The sequence below is a fragment of the Macroventuria anomochaeta genome, assembly GCF_010093625.1.
Source record: "Macroventuria anomochaeta strain CBS 525.71 unplaced genomic scaffold BU25scaffold_21, whole genome shotgun sequence".
NCBI lineage: Eukaryota > Fungi > Ascomycota > Dothideomycetes > Pleosporales > Didymellaceae > Macroventuria > Macroventuria anomochaeta.
In genome coordinates this window covers 381,582-403,733 of record NW_022985382.1, presented here as the reverse complement: position 1 = coordinate 403,733, position 22,152 = coordinate 381,582, and the positions used below count along the sequence as shown (strand labels likewise).

At 52.4% G+C, this 22,152-nt stretch overlaps 9 protein-coding genes and 1 non-coding gene across 10 annotated transcripts; 5 read left to right on the top strand and 5 right to left on the bottom strand.

The window, feature by feature from the left end:
- Positions 1 to 1,765: 1,765 nt before the first annotated feature.
- On the bottom strand, positions 1,766 to 2,433 carry BU25DRAFT_98406 (uncharacterized protein). Its single transcript, XM_033712296.1, has one exon. It carries the CDS (start codon positions 2,250 to 2,252, stop codon positions 1,854 to 1,856), a length of 399 nt encoding a protein of 132 aa, XP_033560630.1. The 5' UTR covers positions 2,253 to 2,433; the 3' UTR covers positions 1,766 to 1,853.
- BU25DRAFT_98499 (uncharacterized protein) lies at positions 2,302 to 3,439 on the bottom strand. The gene is made up of 2 exons (XM_033712299.1): positions 2,619 to 3,439; positions 2,302 to 2,555 (listed from the first exon to the last, which is right to left on the bottom strand). Exons 1-2 carry the CDS (start codon positions 2,978 to 2,980, stop codon positions 2,342 to 2,344), a joined length of 576 nt encoding a protein of 191 aa, XP_033560629.1. The 5' UTR covers positions 2,981 to 3,439; the 3' UTR covers positions 2,302 to 2,341.
- Positions 3,440 to 4,125: 686 nt separating this feature from the next.
- On the top strand, positions 4,126 to 5,378 carry BU25DRAFT_98486 (syntaxin). The gene is made up of 3 exons (XM_033712298.1): positions 4,126 to 4,266; positions 4,321 to 5,042; positions 5,096 to 5,378. Exons 1-3 carry the CDS (start codon positions 4,150 to 4,152, stop codon positions 5,334 to 5,336), a joined length of 1,080 nt encoding a protein of 359 aa, XP_033560628.1. The 5' UTR covers positions 4,126 to 4,149; the 3' UTR covers positions 5,337 to 5,378.
- Positions 5,379 to 6,027: 649 nt separating this feature from the next.
- BU25DRAFT_422599 (aspartate aminotransferase) lies at positions 6,028 to 7,381 on the top strand (the record flags this gene model as incomplete). The annotated part of the gene is made up of 3 exons (XM_033708159.1): positions 6,028 to 6,198; positions 6,254 to 6,385; positions 6,437 to 7,381. 3 exons carry the CDS (start codon positions 6,028 to 6,030, stop codon positions 7,379 to 7,381), a joined length of 1,248 nt encoding a protein of 415 aa, XP_033560627.1.
- Positions 7,382 to 7,523: 142 nt separating this feature from the next.
- Positions 7,524 to 8,511, top strand: BU25DRAFT_98425 (uncharacterized protein). The gene has a single exon (XM_033712297.1). The coding sequence runs from the start codon at positions 7,665 to 7,667 to the stop codon at positions 8,388 to 8,390; it is 726 nt and encodes a 241-aa protein (XP_033560626.1). The 5' UTR covers positions 7,524 to 7,664; the 3' UTR covers positions 8,391 to 8,511.
- Positions 8,512 to 9,103: 592 nt separating this feature from the next.
- BU25DRAFT_343858 (uncharacterized protein) lies at positions 9,104 to 9,757 on the bottom strand (the record flags this gene model as incomplete). Its single annotated transcript, XM_033702974.1, has 1 exon — positions 9,104 to 9,757. A coding segment is annotated over one exon (654 nt), but the record flags the coding sequence as incomplete, so codon positions are not given.
- A 1,018-nt stretch (positions 9,758 to 10,775) lies between these two features.
- On the top strand, positions 10,776 to 10,856 carry BU25DRAFT_t87. Its single transcript has one exon. It is a non-coding gene; the product is annotated as a tRNA-Ser (tRNA).
- A 2,209-nt stretch (positions 10,857 to 13,065) lies between these two features.
- On the bottom strand, positions 13,066 to 15,067 carry BU25DRAFT_98359 (uncharacterized protein). Its single transcript, XM_033712295.1, has 2 exons — positions 13,793 to 15,067; positions 13,066 to 13,743 (listed from the first exon to the last, which is right to left on the bottom strand). Exons 1-2 carry the CDS (start codon positions 14,958 to 14,960, stop codon positions 13,103 to 13,105), a joined length of 1,809 nt encoding a protein of 602 aa, XP_033560624.1. The 5' UTR covers positions 14,961 to 15,067; the 3' UTR covers positions 13,066 to 13,102.
- Positions 15,068 to 15,666: 599 nt separating this feature from the next.
- Positions 15,667 to 16,376, top strand: BU25DRAFT_459559 (N-carbamoylsarcosine amidase; the record flags this gene model as incomplete). The annotated part of the gene is made up of 2 exons (XM_033710288.1): positions 15,667 to 16,197; positions 16,245 to 16,376. The coding sequence occupies 2 exons, from the start codon at positions 15,667 to 15,669 to the stop codon at positions 16,374 to 16,376; spliced, it is 663 nt and encodes a 220-aa protein (XP_033560623.1).
- Positions 16,377 to 17,079: 703 nt separating this feature from the next.
- Positions 17,080 to 19,361, bottom strand: BU25DRAFT_432214 (efflux pump protein; the record flags this gene model as incomplete). Its single annotated transcript, XM_033708705.1, has 6 exons — positions 17,080 to 17,499; positions 17,546 to 17,706; positions 17,762 to 18,542; positions 18,703 to 18,783; positions 18,836 to 18,887; positions 19,324 to 19,361. The coding sequence occupies 6 exons, from the start codon at positions 19,359 to 19,361 to the stop codon at positions 17,080 to 17,082; spliced, it is 1,533 nt and encodes a 510-aa protein (XP_033560622.1).
- Between the last annotated feature and the right edge of the window lie 2,791 nt (positions 19,362 to 22,152).

Genomic DNA, 22,152 nt, shown 5'->3' with positions numbered 1-22,152 from the left:
AGTATGGTGTCGGCGGCGTGCCGATATCGATAGGCTGTACCGGTATCGATAAGCAAATCACGTACTTGCGCAATGCTTTCGTCACCGGCTCATGCACCGTTTCTGATCGCTGTGCTCATTGCGGGGCGCTTTTTACGATGCCAGCGAATGAGAAAATTGGTTGTCTAAGAAGTTGGGCGTTGTTGGTTGTTCATGGCGATTTCGGTGGGGAATCTCAAGATTCTAGAACTTCAAACATGTTGAGTCCGACCAACCTCGCTGCTGATCTCTCCAGTCCTCCACGGCCTCCACGGCACCAACTGACAGCGCGCGACTCCGACCAATGCGGATGATGTCAAAGGCTTGGTCATGAAAGAGCAGCGGTGTTCGCAACCCTGTCGATATCCTAGATGCTGGATTACAGATAAGAGATGTCTGTAAAGAAACAAGAACTGTCTACAAACTAGACTAGGTTTCTGGGGAACTTGTTCCGTGCATCCATCTGCAGCTTCAGCAAATTCGGTGGCTGGCAATCGGGCCTGAACGGCCTCATCAACTCCCACAGAAGAAGTTGAGGGTGGCAGATCTCGGTGGAACTCATCGTTCGAATATTGCCTGAAGACGAGACAACTATCGTATCAATTTTGAACGGACGTGACCGTGGAGAAGCCCATTACGTGAGTACGCTCCGAGGACACTGAAAAGAACACCGAATCGATTCTACCGACTCTCAGGAACAAATCATATCCTGTCAGCCCCTCGCCTCTCGCCTCTCACTGCACTGCAACCCTCCGCTTCGACCTCAGACCATCCAGCTCGCTTGTTCCACAACATGTCTCCCCAACATCCCAACACAATATGCAAGTCGCTTCATTTCACCGAATGTGAACCTTTAGGGCAGTGTGAGTTTAGTCATCCAAATCATCGGTACGGACCAGTATCGCCATGGACCAAGACGTATGCTCATGCACGTGAGACTTATCCAGACCAATTTTCCGAGTTTACCTACTTAAATCTTTGAGCCTCTGAACCGAATGCCTTCGAAAGCCTGCCGCCCCAGGTTATGTACATATAACTTTGCACCAGCATGCCATGAATTCTCACTCGTACCCAACAACAGCAGTCGAGAATCAGAAGCTTCACCTTCACACGTACTACTCATTAGAATCTCCAAGCGATGCTTCCGCGTCTGTCCTCGCATACTGTCTTTGATATCATCCACATTCACGCACGTAAACCCAATATCTCAGCAGACAGTGACACACCTTCCCACCATCACCTTATATTCCACTCACCTTGGCCTCTCGAGGCCCAGCATCTCAGTCTTCTTATGTTCTAACCGAACCCATACGTACCAAGACACATATCTCGCTATCACCAATCTGCCTCCCGCTTCCTTCAGGATAGCCCGCTTGCTTCCTTTCGCCCTGTCACGAATACCCATGGGTCTGATCAGGATTTCCAAACCACTCAACTCGAACTACGTTCAACATAGCTACCTAGCTGTCGTGAGCAAGGAAAACTCGGCACTAAAATGCAGCTTACGAGAGCCCGAATATGAAAGACTTGGGCGCTCACGGCTGGCGCTTGACTGGATATTTCCGCAAAATGTTATCGCGGAGCATCGCTACCTGACAAAAGTCGATACTCCAATAGCCGACCTGACCTTGCTTGCGTACGCAAGCCTATGTAGCTAGTTGAGGTGAGAGAAGCTCGCAAGGTTACAGCTTCTGGCCTGTCACTGGCACTAACATCTCATGTACACTGAGAGGTAAGATTGGTCTTCAAGATGAGCTTGACAATGCTGGGTTGCGTAAGAAGATATGCTTGGTCTCATGCATCATTGGGTCGGACCAAACATCAAAGCGCAACTATTAAGCCCACGTCATTTGCTGTATCTGTGGTCGATATCCGTAAGAAGAGAAGGTACCCGCGAAGCAACAGAGCAGTAAGTGAGATGGACAGTGAAGCATAGGAAAGAGTTTACTAAAAAGGACAGCATGAGCGATATGGTTGGAAGAAGCAAGTATTAGTGCAAGGTCTAGTCTACAGAAGGGAATAATGAAATTTTTGCGCCACCAACATGAGGGCCTTCCAACCGTGAGTACCACCTTCCTGGAAGGTGTGCTTGGTGTGAAAGGTACGAACAAAATAACGGGAACAGAAGGGAAACAAACGAAACAGCTGCCGCCCACTCCTTCAGCGCCAATGTGCAAGAGCCAAACAAAACACCGATGTGCCAACCTTCCCACTCTAACGTTCATATCATCCATGTCTCAGTGATCGATCAGCTGGTCGAGCGTACAAGACTGGCCGGTGCCAAGTGGGACGACTGAAGGTGCTGCCGTATCGAGAAGACAGTCTAGGAGCTAGGCTGAGCGGTAGGCTTGGCGTCAGCCTTGACTTTGCTGGCGACCTTCTTCTTCAGGTCGTCCTCTGAGAGCTTGTGAACGTTCTGAGGTGTGAAGATGACGGGCTTGACGGTGCAGCGGACGGTGTCGCCGTTCTTGCCATCCTCAACCGCGTCGCAGCTCAGAGGGGGAAGCGTGATGTCGTTGGTGGATGTCCAGGTCGCGCTGCGGAAAGGTCAGATAGACTGCACCAGGAAATGGGTATGAGAGGGGTCAGGTTAGACTTACTCGTTGCACTTCCACTCGTGTTGAATGCGGTAGCTGGCATCAGTTGAGCCCTTCCTCAGGCCAAAGACCAAGTCGTCAGTCTCCTTGCCCTTGATGTTGCACTCGTTGGAGTTAGGGATGACGGCGCCGTCAGCCTCGCAGTTCGCACCGTCCTTGATTGGGTCGTTGGCACGGGAGTCGACAGTGTACGAAGACTGGATGTTGAAGCTGATGAAAGTGTAGTCCGAGTTGTGGGTGATTGTGTACTCCGACAGGATGTAGGAGACAGGCGAGCACAGGTCGTCGCCGGAAGCGGGCTTCTGCGCGGGGACGGCCATGATGGCGACAGGGAAGAGGAGAGCGGCAACTGTGGTGAAGAGCATGGTGGATGGTGGTGAAGTAGAAGAGTTAAATGGGGTTTTGGAGTAGAAGAGAAGAGTTGAGTGGGTATAGATGCTGAAGAATGGGTTGAGTGGTTGTATCGATGCCAAAAAGCTTTCGAGTTGAGTGATGATGGGAGAGTCTGAAATGCTGATCGGGCAGTCTTATATACCCAGTGTTTGTGGTCTGAGCACTCGACCGTGGCGTAGGTCCTGCAGTCGGTTCGGTCAAGCTGCGGGTAAACATCTCGTGGAGGTAGGAACTGAAGCACAGACAGTGAGACGTGAAGGAGCAGGCCGCAAAAATTACGCGCAGGGCAGCGACTGACGCGGCCGACATGAGCCTTGAAGATGCTGCAGCCAATTCATAGATATGCTGTGTACCTGGTATATGGTCTCTGTAACGATTTAAAGCTCATGAGCGATGAGCGATACCGAATTGGCGCTGATCTTACAGGTGGTTAGCCAGACAGCTGTACTAATACCCTTGATACCTGATGTACATCACTCCTCGGAGCTGAGGCAGCATAGCTGAGCCTGCTCTCGGATAGTCAGCTGCGCTTCGACACGGACGTGACTGTGAGTGAGTGTAAGGAAGGTCCGCATTTAGCAGGAACGTCATCCTCCAGCAGTACCTTCTACGCACCATCTCCGCGGACGATTTCCATTACGACAGCTAGTTCCGTCGAGTTTCAGGAGTTTCTTGCGAGTAGGAACGCTGTGGAAGCTCAGTGTTGGAGCCTGATGTACCTTCTCTTTCAATTCTTCGGCGAAGGTCTGGACCAAGCTCAGCAGTCTGAAGATCCAAGGAGCAGAACGTAAGGCGTTGGATCTTCTCAGTGTATTCTAAAGCAAGCAATGACAATAGAATGTAGCTCAGGCATGGACAATTACATCCACATGTTTGATGACGGACGTGGGTTAGGTTGAAGCGCTCCGTAATTGATCAACCTCACAGCGAAGTGAAGCCGTCAAGACCCCACGCCTCAGGCTGACGGAACATACTGTCTGTCCCTCGCTCTGTGCAATGTCAAATGTCAACGCTAAGGAGTGGATGTAGGAGTGTTGGTGAAGCATCGAGCAGGGGTAGGCGCCGTATCGATAGTGGCTAAGCGAGAAACTGTGGGAGCATCGTCATCTTGCCAGCATGGAAGTAAACGCAGGACAGCACCATGAACATCACTCCGGTCTTCAACCAGGTGCTGGCAAGTCACAATGCGCAGCCTGTCGAGCCATACGTCTTCCGCGTGGAGAACTTGGACGAGTTCCTGAAAGAAGCATACCGGATTGTAGGCCACGTTACTTGTCGCAAGCTTGAGGGGTGATGCTAACGACTACAACAGCGAACACACATTACGAAGCTTCACACAGACCTCAAATCGATACGGCAAAGTTATCTTTCCACTGCACCACCGCCAAGGCGAAAGCAGTTTGCGCGCGCCAACAATGCCGCTACGTCTACAGACAACGACTCGATATACCTCACCGATGTGCAACGTAACGAGGTCGATGCACAGGCGAAGCAGTCGCTGCGAGAGCTAAACCATGCGATCAACGTCTTACGAGAGGCTGAAGGAGTACGGCAGACTACGGTGTCGCAAGTAGCTATACGAAAGCGCGCAAAGCAAGGGCTGGGCGCATTAGGACGATGGGCAGCAGGAGGCGCAATAACGGCAAAGAGCCCAGAGGAGGAGCTTGAGGAGGCAAAGGCAAAGACGATAAAGGCACACAGGGAGAGCATTATCTGGACTCTACAGAATGCGTTGGAGCAGTGCGGTCACTTCCAGAGCTCGATGATGGAAATACGGCTTATGAGGGAGGTCGAGAAGAGCAAAAGCGTGCTCTACAAGACAAGGGCTACCATGCCGTCGAACGACTATGGTGGCATGAACGGTGGAAGCAGTGCAGATGGAATCTCGAAGGACTACCGTGGGACTACGTCGCACGCCAAGGACGAGTCGAGTGCTGCTATCGAGCAACAACTCGACCCTGAGCAACTCCAGCTGTTCGCGCAAGAGAACCAAGACATGCTCAAACAGTACGAAGACCAGCTTGACAAGGTTCGGTATGTGGTCTGCCCCTTCCTTGCCCCTGAGGTCTCGCTAACAATGCATACAGCGCCGCCGAGAAGTCGCTCGTGGAAGTCTCGGAGCTGCAATCAACACTTGCAAGCAATCTCGAGATACAATCTGCGCATATCGAACAGCTGGTAGAGGACTCGTTCAATACAACGGAAAATGTCGGGAGCGGAAACAAGGAGCTCAAGCGGGCAACGGAGAGAAGGAGCACAGCGCAGATGGTCTTCTACGGCACGTCTGCCTTCTGCACACTGCTTGTCCTGTGGGACTTGTTCATATGACAGACTGGGTTATCAAAAATACACGGTCAGCTGCTCGTACACACCCAACATGTGATGGTATCACAAACACAGCCTCGTCTAGCTTAATCGCGCACTCTGAGGATGCTTTCGCCAGGAATAGCAGGTGTGTCCTCGTGCTTGTCGGCGTTTTGGCCGTTGCAGACCCACAAGCCGCAGGTTGCTCGGGCAAACCTCGTAACCTCGTAGAGCTCAGCTAAATCTTTCTTGCAATCCCGCTCCATGTGAGAGGTCGACAGCGCACGAGGGGTTGTTGACATCACCACGGACCATGACTGAGAATGGTGTGCCTTGTGCCTCGGCTTGACGTTAAGCTCCAGTCCCTGCGGCTGTCAACCACAGCCCTTAAGTAAAGCAGCCGGAGCGCGCGCTGGCGATGCATAATTCAATCATATCCCTCTTTCGTCTCGAGCGGCTCTTCAGCTCCGTATCCCCTTGACCAGCAGCATCGTCTAGAGACATTTGCGGGGGTTAGCGCAGACGCGGGGCGGTCGCGGCTTCCCAGTTAGGCCTGTGAAACGTAAAGCAAAGTATATGGTGGTGTGCTCGAGGTGTTGCAGTCATGCCAGACTCACCTAAGCAACTCCTTACCTCTGCTTCACCTGCCTCTTCCTCCTCTCAGTCCTCCCCCTCCAGCCTCCGCCTCTCCCAGATATCCACACAGCTCGCCCCAATGGCTGCCACAGCTTTCGACGCGAGCGTCGTTCCCCAGGCGCCCGAAGACGCGCTCTTCGGGCTGATGGCCGCGTATCGCCGTGACACCGACAGCAACAAGGTCGACTTGGGCATCGGAGCTTACAGAGACAATAATGCCAAGCCCTGGGTCCTGCCTGTGGTGAAGAAGGTGAGGGCTCTTGCCGCAGCTGCTGATGTAGCTATCTGCTCACCATCTGCTACAGGCCGACGAGATCCTCCGCAAGGACCCCGATCTCAACCACGAGTACCTGCCCATTGCCGGTCTGCCTGACTTCATCACAGCTTCCCAGAAGCTTGTCCTTGGTGGTGACAGCCCCGCCATCAAGGAAAAGCGAGTGCGTCGCTCTCCCCACCATGACGTGACACATCGCTGACACAGTGCGCAGGTCACCAGCTTGCAGACCATCTCCGGCACTGGCGCCGTGCACCTGGGCGCGCTTTTCCTGCAAAAGTTCTACAAGACCAACTCTGAGCGCACTGCCTACTTCTCCGACCCCACATGGCCGAACCACTTCCAGATCTTCTCCAACGTCGGTCTGCAGCACAAGACATACCCCTACTTCTCCAAGAAGACCAAGGGTCTCGACTTCGATGGCATGTACGGTGCGCTAGAGAGCGCGCCTGAGGGCAGCATCGTTGTCCTGCACGCTTGCGCTCACAACCCCACTGGTGTCGACGCCACACAAGATCAGTGGAAGAAGATCGCAGAGGTCATCCGGGCGAAGAAGCACTTCCCCTTCTTCGACACAGCCTACCAGGGCTTTGCTTCAGGTGACCTTGCCAAGGACGGCTGGGCCATCCGCTACTTCGTTGAGCAGGGCTTCGAACTCTGCATTGCTCAGTCGTACGCAAAGAACTTCGGTCTTTACGGCGAGCGTGCTGGGTGCCTCCACTTCGTCACATCACCTGCATCTGATGCGCAGTCAACAGTCACCCGCGTGGCCTCGCAACTCGCCATCCTGCAGCGATCCGAGATCTCGAACCCACCCGCATACGGTGCTCGCATTGCCTCGACCGTCCTGAACGACCCACAACTCTTCTCCGAGTGGGAGGCCAACCTCCGCGAGATGTCCGGCCGCATCAAGGAGATGCGCAGCGCGCTCCGCAACAAGCTCGAGGAGTTCGGCACACCAGGCACATGGAACCACATTACAGATCAGATCGGCATGTTCAGCTTCACAGGCTTGAGTGAGGAGCAGGTTTTGAAGCTGCGTGAAGACTCGCACGTTTACATGACTAAGAACGGTCGCATCTCTATGGCAGGTCTCAACACTAACAACGTCGAGTACTTCGCCAAGGCTGTCGACAAGGCTGTCAGGGCTACGCAGTAGGTTTAGGCGCTGACGACTACGATGAGAAGTCACTCCCACAAAGGGTTGAGACTGCGAAGTCTAGCAAAGACGTGTCGCGGACTCAAAAACGATAAGAGGAGCATCAAATGATCTCCTTGTGTACCTATAGACCACTTTCGACCTTACTGAATGAAGGCTTCATGAATCACGATTGCATCTTCGCCTGCCTCTAGCTCCCGTTCTGAACTACGCATATCTTGCTGACCCGAACAGTCCACTACGCAACAGCCGGTACGCGAGACGACAAATTTGTTGTAGGGGCATGATCACGATGATCTTAGACACGCCCAAAATATCGCACACCGCCGACAGAAATTACAATCTATACATAATAACCTCAAATCGATGCATCGCATCATCTATACATTACCCTCCAACACCAAACATATATGGTCAAAAGCGGGTCTTCACAACATCCACGCATCACACAATCTCCCTAACACCTCTCCCCGGCCCAAACCGCCCCAACCCCACCCCCAAACTCCAACTCTTCTTCCTCTCCTTCCTCCCCTTCTCCTCCTTGACCTCGAGACTATCCCCACTCAGCCTTGCGACCAATCCGCGCACGGGACTGCGACTCCGTTCAATCCCCTTCCCGCTCCCGTGTCCAGGCACTAGATCATTCGGCGACGTGCATCGCAGGACCCCCAGACTCTCAAACGTCGGCATGCGAATCGGTACACCGAGAGATTCATTTGTCAGCATGCTGCTCTGCAGGGTCTTGGGCGGGGATGTGGAGCGTAGTGGTAGGGATGCAGTGCTCTTCAGCAGCGGGCGGTCCTGCAAGCGTGGTGGCGAGATCGCGCGGGAACCTGTGAGTGGGAGCGAGGTCGTGCTGGCACCGGACATGGCGCGAAGGCGCGTCAGGGCATCGAGTTCGGGCAGTTTCTGCGTGGGTAGGTCGGCGAGGGAACTCGTTGGGCGGTCAGGTGTGCAGGGCCACGGGATGGCGACGGTTTCTGGCTCGAAGGGCTCGAAGGGCGCGTAGGGGAGAGGTGGGGTTACGACTAGTGTTGTTGTTTTTGTTGCAGTTGTTGAGGAAACGCTGGGTAAGGCGGTGGTCTGGCGCAAAGCGGGATGCACTTTCGTTTCGCCTGGCGTGATGGGGCTTGGTGCCGGTTTGGGGCCGAAATCCTTCTGGTCGAGTAGTGTGGGCGATTTGGGTCGCAGTGTGGGGTGTGTGGTCTCCAGTCTCAATGACGGTGTCTGTGGTTGCGGTGGTTGGGGGGTCAATTTCGTAGAGCTCTTGGGCGAGTTGATGTTAGCCTTTGGTGACGGAACCATGATGCGTGGCGACGCTGAGCGTGCGCGTGGAGAGACGTGGAGGATGTGCTTTGGAAGATGGGGGAGAGGGCGGTTCATGGGCGGTGGAGAGGCCAAGAGAGGCATGCTCTTTTTTGTGGAGAGATGGCATGGTACAGCAGCTGGGTTGTACTTTGTTGCGGGGAGTCGGGGGAAGGAGGTCATCTGGGCGATGTCGTCGGATGAAGCGTGGATGGTGATTTCGAGTGAGTGGGTCGTGATCGCGGTGGTGTTGGATGTTTGCCGGGAGTGCAGCTTTGAGGGCGAGGAGCTAGTGGAAATGCTTGATGCGTCGGTGTCGGACCGTGATGTGTCGTCGACGAGCTCCTTTGGGATTGACTCGGTCTTCAGCTTCGGCGAAGCATCTGTACTGGAAGGCTTGAGTGTCCAAGGTATGGATTCTTTCATCAGGTCTTCCAATTTCGGGGTAGAGGGTTGTGTTTCCCACTCCTCGAGCCTTTTCGCTACCCAAGGGTTCTGTGTACACCTGAGCTTCGAAAAGTAGGCACTGCAGGCTTGAATATTGGACAGTGGGTGACCATAGTCCCGCAGATCCTCTAGTGTTGTCTGGAACTCGATGTTAAAGTCTTCGAGGCTGGCATACGAATCTATGTGTAGGTTGAGAAAGTGGCAGAAAGCGTGATGGTAGTCGTCGAACTTGAAGGCTGTGAAACGGCGATCAAGCGCCGCCAGCATCTCCTGGGCGTTCATATTCGATGGTGGTAGTGGTGGACCGGCGTGAAGGACTTCTTCCATAACTTCTTCCGACAACGAAAAGAAGATGTCCAGTTTGACTTCGCGATCCTGTCGAACCCACGCTCGTCGCTCGTCCAGTAGACTTGATTGTAATGTGTTAGACGCCCTTGTTGAGGAAACCGTTTTTGATCCTAATTTGGGCATGGGCACTGGATGTGTTCCATCACAAAAGCCCCACGTCCCCTTGGTCTCGCAAGCGAACCTCACGCCACGACGCCATCTCGAGTACTCGGCCCCTGTAGCATGAGCGTGAAGGATTGGCACACCCGGCAGGCGGAGCGAACTGAGTGCCGACATCCTGTTGAAAAGGAAGGCAGCCGCAGCGCTCAAACGGGAAGCTGGGTGGTCCGATGGAATACAGCGCGACATGAGTTCCTCGAACGCAACAATAGCAGACGGAACTCGTGCCCACGCATACTGGACACCATCGCGACTATATGCTGCACGCTTCGAAGACCGACGTGCGCGCTGGTAGTGAACCAACCGCAGCCTCGGGCTTCATCCGCCCTGTCTGGACTTCCGCGTCCCACAGCAACAAGCATGGCGTTCGTCCTGCAGGGGCCCCTGAAGTGCAAAATTCCCGTGGCGGAGGTTTGCATCTTCGTTGCTGACCACGCGTGCCATTCTGGGCTCATGTGTGTGTGGAGTCAGCAGTTCGTGGGAGAGATGGAAGGTCGATGGACCAATCGCGACGTGGGTTGTGAGGCTTAGCGGGTCGAACTGGGTTGGTGTCGGGGATCAAAGGTAGTACACCAGCTTGATGTCCGAGAAGTGGCACCTTGTTCTTTTCTGCTGATGGTCAGTAGTCATGTGTAGATGGAGGAATCGATTTGCGAGGTGGTCGAGTCCGCAGGTCGACGTTGTCGTGGTGTGCTCGCACAGATGATTGCTGGTGCTTCACAAAGGTTCCACATCTACAATGAAGGACGATGCAGAACGAAGCAACTGCATTGTTACGACAAGTATAGAACGGGACTATTGAAACCAGAGTATGGGGAATGTATGGATGCACGAGGCTCCATCGTTGAGAGTGTGGTGCCGAGGAGACGGTTCGCGGTCCGGCTGTGGGGGCTAATTTTGGCATATTGAGGTTCAGACTGTCGGACTGTCTAGCTTCGAACCGGTAGTTTTTGCGTACCCTAACCGCTTTTGCCGAAACAATTGAGCAATTTCAAGCTTCAACTCTCATCCGCTTTAATCTCACAGCATTTGCAATGCCAAACGTTTGCTCATCAATATTTGATTATAATGATATATACTATATCACAAGCCATAATTTCATCAAATCACTAGCACTAACCAGCAAGTGATGTTGGGCGTTGTGGCGGAGTGGTTATCGCGCAAGACTAGAAATCTTGTTCCTTCGGGAGCGTAGGTTCGAATCCTGCCAACGTCGTCTTTTTTGCGCTTGCCTGCGCTCTATAGCGAAGGCTCTTGGGGCGTCCTTTTTTGCTGCCTTCTTTTCGTTCGTATAATGCACTTGGTGCGATACTGACTGAAATCGGTCTACGGTCAGGTCTTCGTTGAGAAACGAAGCAGGCTTGAGCTTTGAAACACCACCTCATGCTTCAATTAAAGGCCTTCTTAAGAGCATTACAAATCGATAGCGATAAATCAGACCGACTTTGCCAACAAGAAGTCTTGAAATGGATAAGATTGGATTGCATCGCGTCGATCAACATTTGCTGTGGAGTAACGAGCGACATGGCTTCCATTTGACTGCGCGAATTGATCATCCATCGGAACTATCAAACCTAAACGAACGAGTTGAGATCAAGCATTCAACTGGTCGTCTTAGCCACCGCCATCACCACCTCTGTCACCTCCGCCTCCATTCCCTCCATCGCTCCCGCTGCCTCGACTGCCTCTGCTTCCGCTGCTGCCCATCACTCTTTGGAAGCTGGTATTGGAATTCTTTCTGACGCGAACAGCTCTGCAAGGTATGAGTAACTCCCTCTTTTATCTAACGAACGACACTTGCACTTGAAGAATCGTATTGATTGCCGCACCTTGTCAAGAGAAAGAGGAACGTCTGCCTGAAGTAATACTTCGCTGTGCTTGCAAACGACTACAACTTTATAGATCACAGAAGGATCACGATCACATAGCACAGAGTCGCCATTCCATGGCAATTTATTCAAATGCTGACAGCCAAGATGCGCGTTGTTGATCTTGCTGACCATCATCACTGGTTTCATCAGTGAATTCGATGATATTCGAGAAGCACACTTCTACATGTGAAGTATGTATATTACCAATTATTAAAATTCCTTGAATTGTCGAGGCAAATCAACTTCAAACATCAGTCTTCCAATCATCCCAAACCCTCAAGTATCCACCCAAAAAGACGTCAACCTCCTCATCGCATCGTGCCGTTACCACCTCTCCCCCTGCCTTCTGACACTCTCAACACCCTCCTCCACCTCCACCATCTCCTCCTCCTCCACCGCCGCCGCCGTCACCTCCAAAACTATAGCCGCCATAGCCACCGCTACAGGTACCGGCGTGGGCGTCGGGGCCGCCCATGGCGAATACACCACCATGATGGCTAGTATGGCCTGTCGCAGGTTGACCTCTGGATCTGGCAGGCTCATCTTCGCCGAGACCAGTTATGGGGGTGCTTGACATACAACCCATTGTGCGTTGGGGGATGAGGTGGTGAGGTGAGCGAGTCGAGTTGTTACTCGCGAGATGATGGGGGCGAAGAGGTAAGCGATCTGATTTGGCTGAGTAAAAGGGACGATCTGGGTTGACGAAGGGTTTGAGGGTGAGTTTCTCAAGGTTGTGGCTGAACTGCGGTCATTCTAGCGAAGAGCCTGTGGTTCATCTTAAGCAAATCCTCAGAAACGAGCGTTCGTTCTACTTGCGATGTGTTGTCTGCAATAAGTGGTGGGATTTGGTCACAAACATCTTGCATCCTTCTCGCGACGGTGCTTGGTGGAGGCTGTGCTGAAGTGTTATAATGATTCTGCTTGGCCGTACAGTAAGTCTGCCTACGTCTGAGCCTTGAGCGCCCAGAGGCTTGGAAGGGATAGGTAGCAGATGAGCATAGACATGACAGCATTGGACAGACTGTTGTGATATTTAGGGTAGAAGACGTAGTAACATTGACGTAATAACATTAACGTAGTAACATATGAATCATTCAGCACGACAGTGTCTGTGCGGGGTATCGGTGGAAGGAGAACATAGTCCTCGACTTGAGGCGAAAAAGTGAAGACAAAGAGGAGAGAGTCAAAGAGTGAGCCTAGCTCGTTCCAGTGCAGGGTAAACCGAGAGAAAATCGAAGATGGAGTTCCGGGAAAGTGTAAACATGGTCACCGGAGTGTCTTGCCGTTTCAAGTGGGGCCTTCCGGAATGCCTCGTATAGCTTCGTCACAGCCTTGTTCATCTACTAATCAGGTCCCTGACCCTAGTCGCGGCTCCTGTCATCGATCAGTCACACGCACCTATCACGAAGTGCTCGAGCACTTACCTTCACCGTTGTCGAAAGGCTAAGCTTGATCCCTGTAGCTTACAGTCCTGTCTCGACTGGTGACAAGGGAAGTCGTACAGTCGACGTAGGCTAGTTGCGCAGCACAAGAGTAGGCTTGTGGTCGTGCTCATTATCTTAAGTGTATTGAGTACTACAGCAGTCCTTCTTCATACTGTGCCCGACAGGAACCGCCATGGAAACTGATGGCTATTGAGGTCGAAGGTTGGCTTGAGCTTCCAAGGGGCATGCGATCTATCGTCGCCGTTGATACCATTCATCTTCGGCAAGGGGAGGTCCTGCAACAACGAAACGGTGCGGCCAGATCCAGTCGCAAGCTGGAAGGTGCTTCCACCAGGACTAGTCCTGCCAGACGAGCTTGTTAGGGCCATCTTTATGACAGCCGTGATGCGACGAAAGCGCTCGAAGATATCTTCATTGCTCTCTTGCGGATCGCGTGGACGTGGCATTTGCGAGGCAAGCTGATCGCGGAAGTACTCGAATGACTTTGCTACTTGTAGCTCTGTGGTGTCCCATCCAGGCATCGGCGAGGAGTGCAGTGCGAGTTTGCTTAGACTTGTTATGGTAGAGACCAGGTTGAGCCAGTCGACCAGACACAAGAACTCGTACTGGCTGGACTGAAGCTTTGTGCTGTTATCCAGGAACTGCTCAATCGAACGAAGGCAGGTCACGCGCAATGAGAGCTGAAAGCCTGAAGCCCATGGCGTGCTGTCGCGATCAGTCAATTCGATTGATGCCGCTGTCTTGTACAGGTAGGTGTGTGCGGCAAGCTGTATCCACTGCAATGTTTCTGGCGGTGGTCAGTACGATGGTCCGAGCAATGCGGTTCTGCAACTTACTGAAATCGCTGGCTTGCAGCTTTGAAGCCAAACATATGCTATCCCACTTCGCACTTAGACGTTTGACCTGCGTGCGAACGATCAGAGCCTGCTCAGTCTGGCTCATGAATGTCTCCTGTACGTCTTCTGTGAATTGGCAGATATCAACAAGGATGGGCAGAATTGCGTCCGACTTGTGCTCCCAAGATAATGCAAGTTCTGATGCATACGTTCGGAGTATGCTCGAGTACGAAATGCTGCGAGCTTTACCAGGCTCAGTAAGACCGATATTGGATGCCAGGTAATAGCAACCAAGATATGCTCGTTTTGCCTCCCTATCTCTGGGGTCATCTCTGTGTAACGGACTCCTCATTGATGTCGAGAGGTTGTCTAAGACCAGGTCACCTGCGATGCCAGCGCAGATCTGTAAAAGCATGGGTATCGAGACAGCCTGAGCATCCATATAGTGGTGATGCCAAGCTATGAAGACAAGAAGTCCTTGCAGCAGATCCAAGCTCTTCTCTCCGCTCATGACTTTGACTGTCACTACTTTACGGAACTCGCGGCTCAAAGTCAACTGCAGGAGCACCGAATCGTAGGACGCTACTGTCAAAACAGCGAACATCAACATTGGCCGTTGCTGAAGCAGATCGCGGCAGGAGCACTCCTTTGGCAGAGTCACGAATGGAAAGTAGTCGGCCATGGTCCGATAGGCGTCCACCAACATTTGCATGTGGACGAAACTAATCGACCGGATAACGGGATCAAGTCTGCCGAGGCACGACAATGTGTCGTTGATCGATCCCCAAAAGGAGAGAGAATCGTCCGCATTGGAAACGGGGATAGGAAGGACTGGCGCATTCGAAGCAGGAGGCGACGTCTTCACCGGTGCGGGCGCAGGCGGTGATGTTCGCTGGGCTGTCTCGGGAAATTGAGAGGGCACGGTGGTTACCGACGGCAATGCGGGCTGTAGAACTGAGACCGGTGCCATTGTCGCCACGATGGCAGATATTTTGTCCAGCTTCTTGTCGAAGTCGCGCATTTTGTTGGGCGTCTGTCCATCTATCCTGGGTTTTGCTGGCCTTCTACGTGCAACATGCTCGATGCACTCGACGCGCGCTTTCTGACATCTGAAGCACGTGTTATGCCGAGGGCGCGGAAAAGTACCGGAAAAACATACCTTTGGCATACAGACGCTGTGTCTGAGGGAACACACCGAACTTTGTGCTTACGACCTATCGAAGTTAGGAGAGGCGCATGCAATATTTTGCCGGTTCCTTACAGCGCTCACACGCAAACGCATTGCCTGACCTCCCTTCTCTTGCTTCCATGGCGATCGTGAAGCTGTGAGGTTTGGGAGACACCGAGGACTCGCTAGTCGCCGAGGGCACCAAGGGCTCTTGCATGTGTGGGGAAGTCCGTCCGATCATATGCCAAGATTTCGGGACAGGCTCCAGATATGGAGGGGAGGCGGACTCAGGCGCTGCTGTAAATGTGTGGTGGTGCACCAGATGTAGACGGTCAAATAATGTCGATACGACGCCACACGTTGAAGAGAACACGGATCAAGCCGCAGCACGTTGAATTATGGTTTACCTTGCGCAAAGGCGCACGCACCGAATCACCAGATTCGAACACCGGTGATGAGCGGATACCCGAGGTACCGGGTGATTGATGCTCCGGGCAGCATACAATCTTAGGATACAAGTATCCGTCAGAGCCGCTTCACGCTGAGTGGTCGCTCCGATCGTCGCGTGTGCGAGCTCTCCGAGCTCTGCCAGTTCAGCGCTATGTTGAGGTTGATGGCGGGGCCACAGCTAGTCCTATTAGACCGGATGGAACGGCGTCCTCTTGCCGCAAGTCGTAACTGACGCTTGGAGGGTAACACCAAAATCATGGCTCCGAACGATCACAGCGATCACGACAGCTACGTGAAGTCGGGCTTCGCTGGAAAAGTAGGCTGGGGAAACAAACCTGCGCTTTTACTCGTCGACGTCTGCAATGCGTACTGGAGTAAGGATAGCCCTCTAGACACCAGCGAAAACCCAGCTTCGGCGGCTGCACCTGCCTCGATTGCGAAACTCGTTGCCGCCGCCCGCGAAGGGAAAGTGCCTTTGATATGGACACGGGTCGAATACACCGAGCCAGACATGTCGGACGCTGGCGTGTTTTACCGCAAAGCGCCGCTGCTGAAGATGTTCTTGAGAGGAAACGAGACAGGCCTGGAGTGCTGGGTGCCAGGTTTAGAGCCACAGGATGGTGAGCTCATCGTTGCCAAACGATACCCCAGCGCATTCTTCGCCACAGACCTCAGCACGCGTCTTCAGCTGAAGGGCATCGATACGCTGGTCATCTGCGGTGTCAGCACGAGTGGTTGTGTGCGAGCGAGCACTTTGGACGCAATGTGTTTAGGTTATCGTCCAATCGTAGGCCTTGGCGTTCAAAATTGTGAATCAGGCTCACCACCACACAGGTCGTCAGTGAGGCTTGCGGGGACCGTTCGAAAGCTGTGCATGATGCGAATCTATTCGATATCCAGGCGAAAATGGCGGACGTGGTGTCTGAGAGCGAGGCCATTGAAAAACTTAAGACTGGTTGGATATGAGAGATCTGTCGTCACCATCCCGATTTATTCCGATACGTTTAAATTCACGCGGCCGTGTACATTCTTTCCCCACACAGAACGCCTCAAAGTCTCCGTTATCTTGGCTCGAAATTGGGCATCGACTGTCTTTTGCCAGTCTGTACGGTCATGGTCGATACTCTAGCAAGATGGTCAATTACTTCCACTGCTTGCTCACCTCAAGTACAATCACCCAGTCATTCCTTTAGCACGCAGCACTATAATGCACTTCTTAAAGAGAGTTGTCAAAGCGAATCCAAAGACATTTGATTCTCGACAGGGTATCGAACGCACTAAAATCCTTCTACGCGTCTTCCAGAAGGACCTGCGAACACCAGTTGCGCTAGCTGACATCGCATTCACCCGCACCCGCAAACCGGGGCCAATGCGGCTCAACTTGGCGACGCGACATCGACACCACTAATGTCGTTCATTCGCTGCAAATGCTAAGGAACCAATGTCCGCGGCCGCCTACATGGTCAACATTCTCGACACAGATCATTGTTTACCCAGACGTTTGCCTTCGATCAGCCCTTTAGCTGGCCACTCTCTTCCCCTTCAGGGATCAGCATCTCCTTCTAAGTTTGCCAAGGGCGGTTTCCTCATGACTAGTGTACAGCTGAGGTCTTACAAGTGGTGCTGCTTAAGGCGTGAAAGATTGGCCATCACATCGAAGAGCATGCTCCTACACCTCGTTGCTCTTCCTGGTCGCCTGGGCTTCTTCCCCGGAATCTCCTTTCTTCTTCTTCACATCTTTCCAGCCCATCCCCAAGCTCACTACAGTAGCCAGCACAGCAAGACCGACCAGGAAGTAAAACACGTTACGCAAACTGTCAGAGTACGCCCTCAATAGACCATCTAGCTCCTCTTCATGCCCAGCCGGTACGATATCTCGAACAGCACTTGCACCGGAACCAGCTTCCAGTGCTGCAGCTGGTGACACTGAAGGTGCATACTTTGGAATCGAAGCCGTCAGAGTCTGGGTAAATATGGTGTTGCTGACGACGCCAGCGACCGAGGTACTGAAGTTCTGGAAGAAGATGAGTACGGCCATTGCAACAGGTATCTGAGCCGACGTTACAGCGTTCTGGACGGCTACAATGGGCTGCGAAATGTCAGTATGAGACGACACGATGCTACAAAGAACTCACGACTTGCATGCCAGCTCCTCGACCAGCTCCGAAGATGATTTGATACCCAATCCACTGGGCCACGCTCGTTTTTGGAGTCCACATCGAGACCAACCCAGCGCCAATTGCCGTAAGAATACCGCAGAAGAGGCCCCAGGGAAGGTAGTATCCCTGTCTTGTAACTAAGATCGTCAGTACAGCACTATGCAGCCTCACAGACTGACTCATGTCACTTACTCGCAGCTCCGGTAATGACAACGAACAGCAAAGCGCTGAGAATACTAGGCAAGATATGTACACCACTCAACATCGGTCCCTCACCCTTGGCAGCCTGAAAATATGTTGGAAGCCAATTGCTCGCAACAATACTGCAGCACATGAGCGCTGAACCGAACACGCAGCTAGTCCACACAATGCGCTTTCGAAGCATGCCGCCAGGGATCATAGCTCGATTGCCCATCCTAGCCTCCCAGGCGATGAAGATCAAGGCTGTCACACCAGCACCACAGGTCAAGCCAATGATGGTTGCGCTGTCCCAGGCGTAAGTGTTCCCACTGCCGAACTGCAATGCTACGAGGAACATGACTGCTGCTGGTGCAAACAGTGCGAAGCCTATGAGGTCGAGTTCAGGCAGCACCTGTCTGACCAGATCGAAGGTAAATGGCTCTTTCTTTATGATCTCCGGGATTCTCACAAACACAAACAATGTCGCAACAACACCGCCAACTGGCAGGTTGATATAGAAGCACCAACGCCAAGTGACGCGCTCAGTCAGCACACCGCCAATGAGTGGCCCAGCAACGATGCCGAGCTGCGTGAACCCAGCAAGTATGCCTGTGTAGAGAGGACTCTTGTCAAGCGGTACAGCGCTGGAAATGATGGTGAAGCCACCGTTGAAGATGCCGGCAGCGCCAAGACCGGCGATGACACGGCCGCCGATGAACATTGAAGAGGATGGGGCGAGACCGCATATTAAGGAACCGAGTTCGAAGAAGAGAGTGAAAGTAAGGTATGTGTACTGTGGAGATTGTTAGCTATATGGGAAGTGGGCGAGGTGCTGTGGAGGTGAAGTACCTTGTTGCTGAAGTTAGTGTATAGCTTTCCGGACAGTGGCTGTAAGATCGCCCTTATGCAGTGTTAGTCCTTTGGACTTCGCTGTGGTAGCACGTTCGGAGAACGTACGCTGCTAGGTTGTAGGCGCCGATGTACCAACCGACATCAGGTAGCGCGTTGAACTCGGTTGTGATTCGAGGGATGGCCTGGCCTGGTCAGTGATTCGTGGCAGACTTTCTGATGGCGTCATGAACTCACGGTACCAAGGATGGACATGTCTAGCAGGACCAAGAAGCTCACAAGGGTAACGCTGCCGAGTACGATAGCTAGTCGGAAGCCTGTAAGGTATTGTCGCCCATCTTGGTGAACAATTCCGACTTGGTCGTCCAATGCTTTTGTCTCTAAAGCGGGCGACATTTGTTCTGGTGAGAAGTGCCAACGAGAAGATCAAATCAAATCCCATAGGCGTGCACACAAAATGCAGCTGCAAGTAGCCGTAAACTTTGGTAACATTATAACGTATGCGTTCGAAAATATTCGACGCGCTACACTTTGAATTCCGTTAGGCAGCATTTCAGTACGGGAATGAAAGATGGCGTACGTGATGATCCCAAATCCGAAATCCGATCCAGCGTAAACTGCCTCTCAAAAGTTGCAAGCATTGTTCAACCAAAAGTCATCTGAAAACTCCAATGATGGCAAATCAATGAGGCTGAAGTCGGTGCCAGATGTGAGCGAATCCAGACCGAGCGACGGGTCGTGTCGCTCCACTGGCACTCTCCATTGTGGCGCAGTAGCTCGCATAGTCTCCGCTGCCTGCTTGAAGATGCTGTCTTCACCTATTTCAAGCTTCAGAGCAGTATTCGTCTGTTCACAATGCTTAATTGCGCGTTCAAAACAGATAGCCGGATCCATCGTCATACGCGCCATTGCTGTGTCCCAGCCGTTAATTTGCAAGGTAAGCAGGCAATAGCAGAGCTTGACACTGTAACCGAACATGATCATCATGGGTGCAGTGAGGTGGCTTAAATCGAAAGCAAGGAAGTGTTCGGAGCATGCTTTGCACGTTTGTAACAGCCCGGTGAGGTACTCAATACACTTTAGGTTGTGGTCGGAATAACGCATGAGTAGAGTCGGTGGCTGGAGCAGGGCCAGCTCGTATATTGCTGCTTCTGCAGCATATAGGTACGTAACGACTGAGCCTAGGTTGCACTTCAGGAAACAGCCAACGTTGAATGAAGTTGTAAAGCTTACTGTGTTGCAGTTGCTCGGGGGTGAGCGTATCTTTTGTCTGGTTAAGAGAACACTTCAGGGGCGCTATTGAGAACGCGGGGTGTATGGTAGTCTCAGAGTCATCCGAGACTTGTCGATAGATGTCTCCTGCCTCAAGTGCCACCTTTGCGAGGCGAGCAAGAGCGACGAGAATGCGGTCACCCTCGACCTCGCTGTGCGCGGACAGAATGAAACAAGCGGAGTCCAGCTGTGAAGACCATCTCATCGCATCGTACTTCATAGTGGTGGATATGCTATCACAATCAGTCAGTGGGGCTCACGTGAGGGATCCATGACGTCTTACATCACACTGAGTGCAAAACAAGCAATGTAGGCTCGTCGACCTGCGTTCGTTTGGGTAACGTTCTCTTCGTTGCCTACAAGATGAGGGGGGTTTGAGCTGGGACAGCGAGCTGAGTTAGGACCACGGTCTAACTTCAAGTCACTTATGAGAGGTCGGGCCAAGCCTATCATCGCCCCCAGAAAAGGCTTTCCGTGGGTGAAGGACAGAGACCTGATGTAACACATCAGTAGCGCAACAGTCATTTTTGAACAAGACCCTTACCATGCTATAGAAGTAAGCAGACTCAGTAATAGAGGTAGACTTCGCTCGCCATCAATCAGTATCTTCTGGGTGAGCACTTCTCGGAGCTTCTTGCCAAGGATGACCTGCTTCGAGGCGACTTTCGTCGTCAACGCTTTGACTGCCAACGCGAAAGTAGGCTTTTGATTCTGCAATTCAGCCGCTGTGTAGTCTGACGGGATATTCACCAGAGGGAAGTCCGGTAAATGGTGTTTACGGAACGTGAGAAGCTCTTGCTCGGTAAGGTCCAAATCCCTGGACTCCTCGTGTAAGTCGCTGTTGGGTGACAATTGAGATGACCCTGGTGTAGGGATCGTGTCTGTCAGTCGTCCATGGTGTGAGTTGTTTTGGTAGCGAAGTAGTGAGACGATATCATCGAGCTTTTCTTCAAGCACTGAACTCCTCGATGTTGTGTTTCGCTTCGCACCTCTGGTACGCATGGTCGTAGAAGGTATACAGTCCTTGCCAAGCCGCTGACACCTGAGAGCAGTGTTAGATATCAGTATCAGCGACACTTAAACATTAACGTAAAAGTCATCCAGGATGCTGTTCGTCGTCTGGCTTTGGCTCCGAAACACACGTGCATTCCTTGCATATTGCATAGCAAGACGACCCAACAATGCCCACAACACTTTTCGCTTTCGGCCAGATCAAGCCATCAGTCCAGGACAATGTCGACGAGGCTGACTGGCTGCGGTTTGGGACAAGACTTACCTTTCACATGTGCCTGCGTCTCGCACTATGCATCGGCACTTTGCTTTCACACAACTTGTGCAAGCTTTGCCATAAGGGGCGGAGCCTGGCATGGCATCGGCGGCTTCCATTTAACTTGTGACGTGGAAGACCGTTGGATTGTTTGGGTCACAGGTGATGAGACTGCGGACCGGGATTCGCTTGCACCAATCCCGCCGTGACGCCATCTCATTCAGGGCATGGACATAAGCGAAGGAATCCTTTACTAAAAGCCACAAGGGTCACGCTGATGCCTTGAACATGTGGGGCCATCAATGTCAACGATGTCGAATGCTGTCAGCCACAGTAGTGATAAGAGAAGGGTGTCAAAGTTGGCGATGTGACGAGTGGGCCCAAAAGCACGCCATCCGAATGGGGCAAGGGCAAGACACGGTTCCAACGTCTTGCAGCTGATAAAGAACACACTTTCATCGATCATTAACACAATGCACAAAGAGCTGCTACAGGAAATCTGCTATAGGGAAGGTCGTACCCGAGGTGGCTGTTCTGTCTTCGTGACTGCATCGCCGGCCTCAGCCCTCTGTCTCCCCGAAGCAGCTCATACATGAGGCGAAACTCCGAGGCAAACCTCAAGGGCATCGACAGATCCAAGAAGCGCTTGCAGTTGAGAATAAACTTTTCAAGTTGTCAGCTTCGTTGAGATTGAAACATGCACGCTAAGACATGGTCCGTCCCTCAACTTCGGGTCATCCAGTACACAATCAAATCACATACGCGGTTTACACGTTGCAATATCAACCGGCGAAGGCGTTCCTAGTACAAGCCTAGGCTAGAGCAGGGCCTTGCGTGATTACTTTGCTTTCCCTAGGCGTTGTTCTCGTAAACAACTTACAAATGCATTGGAAACGAGCTGAAGTGGACCGAAGTCAACAGCTAGATCATACAATGAGGTGGCAGCGTGCGTTGTTCGCAGGTTTGTTGTTACCCTTAGTGTGGACAAATGCTTATTTACAACGTACAGTATAAA

Excerpts from the sequence above, each read along its gene's own strand:
- BU25DRAFT_98499 (XM_033712299.1), bottom strand. The coding sequence starts at position 2,980 with ATGCTCTTCACCACAGTTGCCGCTCTCCTCTTCCCTGTCGCCATCATG. Across the intron at positions 2,556-2,618 it reads CACGAGTGGAAGTGCAACGA|CGCGACCTGGACATCCACCA; the intron begins GTAAGTCTAACC and ends ACCTTTCCGCAG.
- BU25DRAFT_98486 (XM_033712298.1), top strand. The coding sequence starts at position 4,150 with ATGAACATCACTCCGGTCTTCAACCAGGTGCTGGCAAGTCACAATGCG. Across the intron at positions 4,267-4,320 it reads TGAAAGAAGCATACCGGATT|CGAACACACATTACGAAGCT; the intron begins GTAGGCCACGTT and ends CGACTACAACAG. Across the intron at positions 5,043-5,095 it reads GACCAGCTTGACAAGGTTCG|CGCCGCCGAGAAGTCGCTCG; the intron begins GTATGTGGTCTG and ends CAATGCATACAG.
- BU25DRAFT_98359 (XM_033712295.1), bottom strand. The coding sequence starts at position 14,960 with ATGCCAAAGGTATGTTTTTCCGGTACTTTTCCGCGCCCTCGGCATAAC. Across the intron at positions 13,744-13,792 it reads GCTGCAAGCCAGCGATTTCA|AAACATTGCAGTGGATACAG; the intron begins GTAAGTTGCAGA and ends GACCACCGCCAG.
- BU25DRAFT_98425 (XM_033712297.1), top strand. The coding sequence starts at position 7,665 with ATGATCACGATGATCTTAGACACGCCCAAAATATCGCACACCGCCGAC.
- BU25DRAFT_98406 (XM_033712296.1), bottom strand. The coding sequence starts at position 2,252 with ATGGATGATATGAACGTTAGAGTGGGAAGGTTGGCACATCGGTGTTTT.